At 44.4% G+C, this 12,422-nt stretch overlaps 1 protein-coding gene across 4 annotated transcripts in view; it reads left to right on the top strand.

Moving 5' to 3' along the window:
• LOC148481905 (protein FAM169B-like) overlaps positions 1 to 10,841 on the top strand; it is a 57,126-nt gene extending 46,285 nt beyond the window's left edge. For 2 of the 4 annotated variants that reach the window (XM_088452864.1, XM_088452863.1), the window contains 2 exons: positions 5,911 to 6,035; positions 9,834 to 10,841. In XM_088452864.1, the coding sequence (XP_088308990.1) occupies positions 5,911 to 6,035; positions 9,834 to 10,022 (314 nt within the window). In that variant the 3' untranslated portion in view covers positions 10,023 to 10,841. Of the gene's footprint in view, positions 1 to 5,910; positions 6,036 to 7,048; positions 7,386 to 9,833 lie in introns of all 4 variants that reach the window. The other 2 variants (XR_015871817.1, XM_088452862.1) reach the window with 2 other exon arrangements.
• Positions 10,842 to 12,422: the final 1,581 nt, after the last annotated feature.

The following is a 12,422-nucleotide window of genomic DNA, read 5'->3' as shown; positions in this document are numbered from 1 at the left end:
TTTAATAAATATATGGCTGCGGTGTGGGCTCCCCTCGACCCAGGGGCCCTTCTGCACCACAATCCGTGCACCCATTATAGATACGCCCATGATTTGTAGTACTTCTGCTTGCCCTCTTTAGAAGGTTTGATACATTTCCCCCTTAATTCTCTACTGCATCAACTTGCACTCTATGGTCCATTTTTTTTTTTTTATCAGCAGGCAATTAAGCTACTTGTATGTTTTTTAAATCTGGGTGGAAGCCGGTTGTACCCAGGGAAACCCTCAAATACATGGTGTTGGTTGGAATTACATTATTGGCCTCAACACCAGATTATTGTGAAGACTAATATTGCCTATTGTTAACGTTGCTTGCGCTGTTGTGCTGTGACCTTATTACCAGGGAGGTAGCGCAGGAGGAGCAGATGTTCCAGGCGCCGGTGTCTGGTGGGGGCACCAGAACAAGGGTATCTAAATTGGTGTTGAAAGTAATAGACAACAGTCTTATTAATTCAGGAACGGGGCAATATCAACATACTAGTAGTGGCATTGTAAATAATACAGGGGGCGCAGCTCTTCCTCTGTACATTCTGTGCCCCCTGACCTTACATCTACTCCACCCTTTTACCTCTCCCTTGATCGGGAGATGGACACAGCGTTGACCACAGACTCAGCCCTGGGGAAGGAAGTGAATAGTAGTCAGCAGCACAAAGCCTGTGAGGAGACGCTAGGTGAGAGCACTGATGAGGGGTCACAGGGTGTGAGACTGAGCTGCTTCTGCATCCTATTCACATCGCTGTGCGAATAAAATAACGCGCAAGGAGGCTAGATGTATGAAGATACATCTGTATGTGTGTGCGGCTGCTATGTATGTGTGTGAGACAGTGGCTGACTGCTATGTGTGCTTGTGTCTGAGACAATGGGTAATTGTTGTATGTGTGTGAGATAATGGGTGACAGCTGTGCGTGTGACAATCAGCACCGTCACTGTGTATCCTGAAGCCCTGAGCAGGCCACACCCCTGCGCACATGAAGTCATGTGGAGGGGGTGGGAGACCATCGCCAGGAATGACAGCAATACCCAAAGAATCCTCAGTATTCTAAGGACGCTCCGGGTGGCACTTCTTCAGAGATTCTGGCTGCAGGGTGCTGTTCCATGAACCCTGCTAACCAGATACAGGGACCATGGGGCAGTGGCGGTTTAGCCCACAGGGCTCTGTGCACTGGCACCACTCGCACACCTCTAGTTTCGGTCCTGGTGACAATGTCTGACTACTAAGTGTGTGTGTGAGACAATGACTGGGCAATGTGTTTCTGAAACAGTGGCTGACTGCTGTGTGTGTATGAAACATTGGGTGATTGTTGTTGTGTGTATGAGACAATGGGTGACTATTGTGTGTGTGTGTGTGTGTGAGCCAATCTAGAAAGAACATGTTGGCATTTTAACCATGTCATCATTTTTGAATGTTGACATATTGGTTGTCGAACTATAGTCCATGTCAACATTCTGACTGTCATTAGTCAGAACCTGCCGACATTCTGACTGGATTCTGACTAAAGCCCATTCATTCTTATTTACTGCTTTCTTTTCATTTCATTATGGAAACTAGCCACACAAATTGCTGTGTGTGAACACAATTCACAGATGTTATTTTGTCTGTGGGATGATAATGAGGAGCAATTCCACATTAAAAAGTGATTTTATTTTATTATTATGGGCCAGGCTGGTAGATGAAGTCAGTTGATGACGAGTCAGCACAGATCGCAATTGCCTGAGTCAGCACAGCTGCGTAATCGCACACAATGCTGCTGTAAAAATATGCTAATGTCTGCCACCACCAGCCAGCATAGAGACACCCACTGCTGCCTTCTCACACCCTTAATACCTCGCAGACCTGCGTATACATCGGTAACATAGAATCACATTGACCCGTCACGCACAATTACAGCAGGTCTGACCCATTGCAGAAATTGCAAATCTTGTTGTACGCAGTGAGTACTCAAGCGGCGTAGGCAATCACAATGGCTAATTTATGCACACCCATTCAATGGCGTGCATATGGAAAGGCACACCTGCATATCCCCCGTCACCACCCCCAAATGCTCATGGCCTGTCACTCATTCTGCAATGGATTTCTGTCTGTGTGCGTAATCGCAGCGCACGCACAGTGCGATGCATGCGCAGTACGAAACAGTCGGTCAATCTGCCTACGCGGTTGCAGTTGTGATCTGTGCTGAATCAGGCCCTGTGATCTAAAGCAATTGTAGAAAACAGGTCCCGTGTCTTAGAGTAACCAAATCTATCCAATTTTGTTCATCTACATTGGATAAAGGTTCAGTATTTTCATTGCTCAGATCAAAGCTCTGGATCTTTGCACACAACCAAGCTCAGATTAAAGCCTGGTAACAGCGGAAGGGAGTGATGTGCTAGAGTAGTAGGAATCGTAGAAATGTATTGCGGGGTTCCAATTGTGTTTCCCCTGGGGCCCATCCCACCCCAGGCCGACACTGCCGTTGATGGCTTTTTATCACTTGTACTTCCTTCCTCCCCATGTGCACATTAGTACCATGCAATTGCTGCCGGTAACACGGCTCCACACTACACCTATGCTTATTACAGTGGTCATATAATAATAATATAGAACAGGGTTTTCTTGGATATTTGCTGTCACTGATACAATTTTCCACCAAAATTGTAACCTAGTTTATTGCCACCGCTTATTGATCTGAAAAGGTCAACCCGGGTTGTGTTACCCAGGAATCCGTCCCTGGTAGCTACCAACTATGCTAAAAGTAGCGGAGGGCTGGATCACTGGCGCTTGACGATAATGTAATCTCCAATTACCTGCAAAAGGTGTCTGCAAAGAGATGACCCTGCAATAACCCATGTCCAGCCTGAAGTGTGATCATGGTTTCAAACAGCTGTGACAGCTTGAAACAGTGTTCAGTAACCTAGGTGGGACCTGGCATTTTGGTGGAAAAGTGCGATCATTTGACCTTTACTTAAAACTAATTTTAGATTATTTTTTTTTGTACTCTTAAGACAGTGCAGTCCGCAGCAATACATCGGATCAGAGGCTTTGGGCCAGATTCTGAGTCACATGCAAGGCCGATGTGCACTGAGCTGAGCGATATTTTACTACTGTGATTGTGGTACATCCCGCCTCTTATCAGGTACATAACGAGGTTAATTACCCTGGTATGTACTTAGAAATGTGATTAAAATCGCAAAGGACAGCTCTCCCATAAAGAGTTGTCCTTTGTGATACCCTCAGATAGACGGACTTCTGGCTTTAACAACCAGAAGTCCCTCTGGCGTCCTTAAAAATCAGAAGCATATGCCTCATAAGGCCATAGGTCTAAGAACACAGAAGATCAGAATTAGAAAATAAGTTTTAATTTCAAGAATACTTCAAAGCTTATAGGTACTAATAAGAGAGAGAAATTATTATTACAATTATTAAAAGTACACACAGATTACAGACAATTTCAACAAAAATAAATAAAAAGGTAAACAAAATTCAGATATCACATTCGGAATTGAACAATGCCGGAGTAAGGTCTCTCCTGAAAGAATTTTGGATCATGCCAGCCATGTGACTCCCTTAAAAGAATGAACGCCTGCAGTCCAGTTTGCGGGGTAAATATACCCATTCTGTCATGCTTCTTATCCCACAGAAATGTATTCTGAATTTCATAGCACATGAGATAAGAGACAGCAAGTCTGAGAATGTCTTCCCTGATACCAGGTGTGATGGGACCTTGTTCTCATAACGGGGTTCCTGTCTGGCAAATGGAGATGACAGTGGGCAGCGTGAATAGGACATGCTCTGGCATACTGAGAAGACAGGCTTAGTTCTCAGACAGCCTACAAGTGTGAATTCTTATTTCCCATTCAGCCTCTGTGGTGCTAATTACACAACCTACACAATACACTGGCTTGTTCCTCTAGGCATGCAAACATTTTGGATCCTGTTCTATCTATCAGTCATATGCTTTGAAACTTAATTGGGTTTTGCATAAATGTAAACATTCTCTATTGCTTAACTTAACATACCACTCATTTGGTTAGCTTATGCAATTTAAATGTATATACTAGGGATGTGCGCCGGACCATTTTTGCCGGATTTGGATTTGGTTCTAATTCGTCGTCCGGCTTTGGATTTGGATTTGCCAAACTGCGGTGACTGGATTTGGATTTGGATTTTTTTTACAAAAATTGACAAAAAAGCTAAAATCACAAAAATTGGTCTTTTTTTTCTTCCTAGAGTATTATTAACCTCAATAACATTAATTTCCAGTCAATTTAGACCACCTCACAGCTTATAATATTGTTTTCAACATTATTGGCCAAAGGTTGCAGTGAGCTGACTGGTTACTAAGCGACAAAGCAGCGGCACAACGACACAGACACCACAGTATAAAGCACATCTATGACACATTGCCTCACAGCAGTGGCAGAAATGAAAAGTAGTGCACCCACCCAGTGGGGTACGACCAGCAGAGCCACAGTACTTGTTTACATAGTGGGCTACGGCCCAAGGAGTCAGTGCACAATCTTATTCACATTACACCGCACATAGGGCCTGATTCACATTACACCATAAAGTAGTGTCTATTATTTATGTTACGACACACAGTAGTGCCCCTTTTACACAATGCCCACAGTAGTGACCCTTTTACACAATGCCCACAGTAGTGCCCCTTTTACACAATGCCCACAGTAGTGACCCTTTTACACAATGCCCACAGTAGTGGTGTCCCTTACACAATGCCCCCAGCAGTGGTGCCCCCTATGAAGTCCCCTTAGTAGTAGGGTCCCCTATGCAGTGCCCCCAGTAGTATGCCCCCCAGTAGCAGGCCCCCCAGTAGTATGCCCCCCATTAGCAGCCCCCCCAGTAGTATGGCCCCCCCAGTAGTAGGCTGCCCCAGTAGCAGGCCCCCCCAGTAGTATGGCCCCCCCAGTAGTATGGCCCCCCACTAGTATGCCCCCCAGTATGCCCCTCCCAGTAGCAGGCCCCTCAGTAGATATTGCCCCCAAGTAGTAGGCCCCCCCAGTAGTAGGCTGCCCCAGTAGCAGGCCCCCCCCAGTAGTAGGCCCCCCCAGTAGCAGCCCCCCCCAGTAGTATGCCTCCCCCCCCAGTAGTATGGCCCCCCCAGTAGCAGGCCCCTCAGTAGTATGGCCCCCCCAGTAGCAGACCCCCGCCAGTAGTATAGCCCCCCCAGTAGCAGGCCCCTACCAGTAGTAAGGCCCCGCACCCCCAGTAGCAGACCCCCCCCGGCCCTTACACAAGTAAAAAAAATAAAAACTTACCTGTATCCCCGCTCCCGCGCCGTCCGCTCTGCTGTCACACGCTGAGGAGGGAGCCGGAAGACGGAGCTCATGTGTGAGCTCCAGCCGGCTCCCTCCATGCAGCAGCCAATGAGAGTCTGTGTGACTCTCATTGGCTGCTGTAACAAACACACAGCTGCCGCTGGCGGCTGTGTGTTTGTGTCTGTGTAGGGCAGAGCGCTATCACAGCGCTCTGCCCTACACAATAGGAGCCCTGATGTCGGCTTCTCTAGTGAGAATTGGCATCAGGCGGCCGCCGTTCGGCCCCGAACGGGGATCCGAGTCAGGCGGTGAACACCCGAACAGGGTTCGGGTGGACTCGGATCCCCAATGTTCGTAGCGGTTCGGATTCCACAGAATCCGAACCGCTCATCTCTAGTATATACACACACACCTATGGTTATCAATATTATTGTTAATATGCCCAGTCCGATTTGAAATGGGCTTTATCATTACAGGTGGTTTTACCGCATTTTTCTGTTTAGTACATCCCATCCTAAGCATTTAAAACCCCAAAAAAAGAAATCTACAATATTCTAGCTGCGTGTCATCCGATCCTGACTGCATCATTGTGTGACTGTATTACGTTTCTGTTCCCAGTCTGTGGCAGATTTCTAGCAGATAATCCGAAAGAACGGGATCGCCTCTGGGAAGTAGACCCTCCAGGTGACTGGAGCCAACGCACTAATATTTGGTTACGGATTCAGCTTGGAGAGACCACAGAGGTGAGTTCTCTCTCACTTCTCATGGCATTATTCTTTGCTGTAAATGTCATGTGAATATACTTGGGGAGGTATTGGGTAAAATCTGCATGAAATATAATTTTGTATACTAGTCAGCTCTGTTTTAAAGAGTAGCATTTATTTAAGTTTAGAGAGAATAATTAAATTTAATAATGATTAGAGATGTGCAGCTGAACCCAGTGTTTTGGTTTTGAAAACTTATTAACTTTGTGTTTTGGATTTGGTTTTGGTTTTGCCAAAACCACCCTCATGTGTTTTGGTTTTTGGCTTTGGATTTATAAAAAATTGTTAAAATCATTGATTCTAGAGTATTATTTTATTTCCTGTCAATTTTGACCACCTCACAGTTGACAATATTGTTTTCATCCAGTTTAGACAAAAGGCTGCTGCAAGCTGGGTGGTTACTAAGCAACAGAACAGCTGCACAAACACACATCAGGTTATAGCACATCTGACACATTGCCACACAGCAGTGGCAGAAAAGAAAAGTGGTGCAAGATGGAATGGTCCCTGGGCCCTCCCATCCACCCTTATGTTGGATATTAAAAAGGACATGCACAGTTTAACAAACCAAGCACTTCAATGACAGGGACTGCCACTTTTGTGTCTGAAGTGCTTGGTATGTTTGGGCCCCCACAAAACAAGCTACCAATATGCTTAAGGCAGCTAAGCTAACAGTACTGTCAATGATGTCTCCCTAAAGTGGCAAGATGTCATCGTCATCCTGATCAGAGTTTTCATCCTTCTCACACATATTAATTCATCCCCGCTGGAATCCACCATTAGAGAAGTCTCTGTACTTTGATGTAATTTCCGGTAAAGGTCTTCCTTGTGGAATTTCAAGTTCATTTTAATGAACATCAACTTTTCCACATTTTCAGGAAGTCGCCTCCTACCTGTTATGAATACACAGGGGGGTACAGCCTACCGAGTCACAGTATGTTATGGATACACAGTAGGGTTCAGCACAAAAAATATATATTTTTAATTGGCAGCACTGAAGCAGATGGACACCAGACAGGTGCGGCAGCAGCACTGGAGCAGATGGACACAGCACAGAGCATTTACTGAAGCAGAGCACAGCAGCACAGGATAGACACAGGAGCAGCCTGGAGTTGATTGACACAGGAAAGAGCAGCACAGCCGAGAGCGTTCAGCAGCTTGTAACAGCAGACTGTAACTGGCGCCGGAATCACTGCGGTGGGGCTTTATATACGAATCCAAAACCCAACAGGAATCCAACGCCAGCTGATGACGTTTTGCCTCTACCAGTCTAGAATTGGCCATGGAGCTCGGAGCTCCGTACTGCGGGTTCGGATCCCCTCGGATTGGGTAAGTTCGGGTGGGCTTGGATCTCTGAGATCCAAGCCCACTCATCTCTAATAATTATGTCTGGTCCCTTACCGGGACCGTTGTAACTTCTAGGTTTACTTCCACTTTAACCCCTGCACAGTGATGTGACATTTATAAATGTCAGGTTTAATCCCTTCGCTGCAGAGGGTGTGTCACCCTTGTGCTGAGGCCATTTTCCGACATTAGTGCTCGTCACATTCCAACATCAATATCACTGTTTTTTGTATGCACTTTAAATAAAAAATTTTTTTTTTTTTATTTTCGCTGTCTCCGTTTACACATTTACTATTTGTGGGAAGAATTTGGCAGCCCAAGGCCTACCTTTTTAAAAACTAGACAACCTACCACATTAAGGGACTACCAGACAAAAGCTGCTAAGGGGGCATGTAATTTGAAAGAGGGATGTGATAGCGCACTTAGTGCCCTCCAACCCATATACGGAAAAAGTCTATTTTCCGTAGTGCAAGGTAATATTGTCTGGTGATCACAAGTAATCACCACACAATAGCTACTAATGACCAATATAATTTGAAAGATTAAACCCCCCTCTTTCAAATATGGATGCCCACAAAGTTGCCAATGTCATTATAGCGGTGAGAAAACATATGTTTTCTGTAGCATAATCCCAAGATCATCGTGCTAAGCGTACCCATAAATTGAAAGAGGAGATCCCCCTCTTTTTAAAATGGGTGCCCCTGATGTCATGGATGCCAGGTTGGGGGGAGATCTTCGACCATCCCTGGACTTCAGGACTTTTTTGTAGTGCAGGGGATTTTGCCTGGTGATTACACTAATCTCTCGCCAATAATCTCTATGGGGTCACATAGTTTGAAAGAGGGGACTACTCTATTTCAAACAATCATGCCCCCACCTCTTTAGGTAATGGGGACACGGAAAAAATTGGTGTTAACGTCACTGCTCCAGTACCTGCCCCCTGGAGCTTGTGCAGGGCCGTAGAGAACCGGCCTAGGCCCCATTACTATAGAGAGGGCATGGCCTCATCGTGGGAGGTGTGGCTATGCCCCCTTATAATGAAAAACTATTTGCAGAGCCGCAAAGCTGAGCACTGTGAACCCCTCAGCCTGGCACAAATCCAGGGGGGGGGCATGATCAGTGTGATCGCTCCACCTCAACACCCCCACAGGCAGAGAAAAACGAGACTGCTGCTTCGTGCGGCTGTGTGCTGGTTTGTTGACAGGTAAGAGGGAGGGGGCAGCCTGGGTCCCCGCCGGGCTCCTCCAACAAGCCCAGGCCTGGGTAATTTGTACCTGCCCCGCCCATTCTTGGCGCCTCTGCCCGCGAGAATCCCCACCACTGATTAGTACTGGTTGAAAGAAGGTAAGTTGGGGGGCACGATTGGGACTCGTCATCTGAGTTTAAAGGTATATGCAAATAACGAGCTCCACTGGTTCACCACAGTTAGGGGTTGAATACTGCCCACACTCTTGTATTTGCTACCAGTTCTGGAATATGTCACTGATTACTGTATGCAGCCATTTTGTACTGTAAGGAACTGATTTATGGGGTCCTGACCCACTCACTTATTACAAATAGTGTTCAAAACAAATGTTGTGTATAGTTTGAACCTGAAGTGCTTGTGTCTGTTGTCTGCATTAGTGAAGGAAGCATATTATCTGGCAATGTCACAGTTGTGATATCAGCAGAATGATCCTTTGTTGAGACAAGTAATTTTGCACAGATTTGACCACTGCAGAAAATCAGTCAAAGGGGGAGATTCAATTAGCCCCGATAAATTATTGTGGGTGAAATAATTTATTCCCACCCCCCCCCCACCCCCGATACCTGTGTTAATGCTGTTAAATGAACATGTAAGCATGTGATATTTTTGTTTATTTGGGGTGTAGTCACATAAACACTAAAGTGTCTGGCCTCAAACCCTATGGTGTGTGCAGCACATCCCAGCTACCGGTGAGTTCCAAACACAAATATTTGGGACACACATGCCAACATTCACAGTCCCCAAATGATTTACAGACTTGGAAGGTTCTTGAGAGGTTGGGGCCACATCTGATTGTTAGGCCTTACCCCAGAGGCTTGCAGTTGGACTGCTTTGGGTTATAAATGAGTGTACATTTCCAATTGAAATTACTGCAGATATCTGCAGATCCTATGCATTGGTGTTCATCTGCCTTTACCCTTTAGTGACTGCAGCTTATGGAGCTTTATTCATCACTATGGGCATTGTTGTGTCTATACCACTGGCCTTTGTTTCATTTGCTGGCCTTAGTAGAAAGCAGCGTTTAGGTCCATCCATAAATGTCAGCGGATACAGCGCTATTCCTACAGAAATATATCTGATCTCTGTAATTGGGCTCATTAACATTGTGGTCACTAGCGAATGCAGAGGAATGCTGTTGCATTCATTGTATACCTGATTCATCCCAATCATACATATTGTTTTATTAGGAGAGCCTTGTGGAGAAATCACCAGAATGCACAGAAACTGAGACCATGGTAGAGGCGCAAATGAAGCACTATAGTGATGAGGAAGACTCTGTCTCTGCCGTGAGTAGCATCACTCAGCCGCTCAGCAGGAAGAGGAGAAAAGATGGAGGACCAGTGGTGAAGAAACAGAAGAGAAGGAGGGGAAAGTAGACGAGACGAAAACAAAAGGAAAAATGGAAGTATGCTGGTGTTACAGCCTCTCACATGTTTTACAGAGTTTTTTTTGTTATTTTTACGGATCACAGAGATTGTTAATGAATCCTATCCACAGTCAGCGATCTAGAATGAAAAGTCCAGGGGAATTAGTGCTAGCCACACAGACATGCAAATACCTACAACAAATATTACAGGGAGTGAGTGTTCAAAAAATAATAATAACGTTAATATATATTGTAAATTAGCTTAAAGATCATATGTTATTAAAATTTAATGATCTATAAATTTGAAAATGAAAAGTTAGCCACATTTACATTGTACTGACGGTTCTATGATATTGCACTATTACGATGACTACTTAATGGCCTATGTCCACACAGGGTATGTAGAACACATAATCTACCATGGAAAATCTATGTTCTGCGTTTTATAATTGGATGCTGCTGTAAGCCTGAAACGATATGGTCTTTGCTTATGTCTGGGCCTGTATAATACAGGTTGTGTCTCCCATATCCAAATATTCCTAAATACAGAATTTGTTTTAGCATGACTGAGATAATGAAACCTTTGCTTTTTGATGGTTCAATGTACACAAACTGTGCCTTTAAACAAAACATTATTAAAATATTGTATAAAATACCTTCAGACTGTGTATAAGGTGTATATGAAATATAAATTAATTTCATGTGTGTACACAAACTTTGAGCCACGAAATTATTAAAAATATTGTACAAAATGACCTACAGGCTGTGTGTATAAGGTGTATATAACACATAAATGCATTCTGTGTTTAGATTTGGGTCCCATTCCCAAGTTATTTCATTATGGTATGCAATTATTCCAAAATACAGAATATTCCAATATATACAATATACCCTGGACCCAAGCATTTTGGATATGAGATACTGAAACTGTAGTACTTTATAGTGATGTCAGTGGCTTTATATCTGACTTTGGGTCCTTAAAAGGTGTAATGGTTAGCGTTACTGCCTCACAGCAATGAGGTCATGGGTTCAATTCCCACCATGGCCCTAACTGTGTGGAGTTTGTATATTCTCCCTGTGCTTGCGTGGGTTTCCTCCGGGTACTCCAGTTTCCTCCCACACTCCAAAAATATACTGGTAGGTTAATTGGCTCCCCTCAAAATTGACCATAAGTGTGTATGTGTGTGTGCATGTGGTAGGGAATATAGATTGTAAGCTCCACTGGGACAGGGACAGATGTGAATGGCCAAATATTCTCTCTGTAAAGCGCTGCGGAATATGTGTGCGCTATATAAATAACTGGTAATAATAATAATAATATCATTGGTTCCTAGATTAAACTTAGAGGCTGTTGATTTCTGCATCAGTTTCTCCAGCCCTGATTTATACACCGTTCTGTGTCAAATAATTCTATAACATGTTATTTTAATACATACGGCATTACATGGTAACCTTAGAACCATTAGAGGCATTAGTGTACTCTCAATGGGCTGGAAGAGAGTTTATATTATGGGAATACTGGTGTTGTCAAGGTTTGCCTGCGCTATGACACTGATGATGATTCAGAGTTGAACAAATACGTCTGTTTGCAGAGCGTATCGTGCGTTTGGGTGCTGCACATGCTCCAGAATCAACCCTGTGCAAGTACGGAAGATGCAGAGTTGTATGTATTTCGCTTGTATCTCTACTTGCGACTGAAGGGCAGTATATGAGATGTAGCAGGGTGTTCTCATGTAGGCAAATATCAGAGAGGGCTTGCCGAGGGAATTGTGGGCTATGCATGGTTGGGCGTAATTATATAAATGTCTTTCCAGGGGTGTCATTTGCACCAAGTATAGGCTGGTGAAAGTGGTGCCTGATGATGACGGCAATGACCATCACCAAAGTGTGCTGATTGGGAGCTGGTGAACCACAGAGATCCGTATATCTGTACCTACAGTCAATTACATGCATTTATTTCCGTGCATGCAATGCGGGATCCATTATGGCCGACGCATGCAGCTCATCGGTCCCTTTATTGCTGATTGTATAATAGGGAGAGGTGGAAGTCTGATAACAAATGGAACTCAAAGTCTTGTACAAATAAAAATAGTTCTGGAGAATACATACAAGGCTAGTAGAAGACTTCTGTTGAAGTGGAAATTATGGACCTACTAGGACACAAGTGGAATCATAAAATGTATTTAAAAAACTCAAATTTTTGCGACCAATTCAGTGTTGGCCGAAAACGCAAGTTTGCAACCGCGGCGCCCTCCACTTTACATACCTGGGTCAGTTGCTGCCTGGAATACAATTAGAGGTGTGGCTTACTGAGTACCAAAAAAGCCAAGAATCACAGTAAACAATGCATAGAAATGCCATTTGATAGCCATATAGTTAGCAGGTAATAATAAGTGGCTTATGGCTTTGG

Source organism: Taudactylus pleione, unplaced genomic scaffold (assembly GCF_031769625.1).
Source record: "Taudactylus pleione unplaced genomic scaffold, aTauple2 ptg000556l, whole genome shotgun sequence".
Lineage (NCBI taxonomy): Eukaryota > Metazoa > Chordata > Amphibia > Anura > Myobatrachidae > Taudactylus > Taudactylus pleione.
The sequence above is the reverse complement of the archived record's forward strand: the minus strand, read 5'-3'. Positions and strand labels throughout refer to the sequence as shown.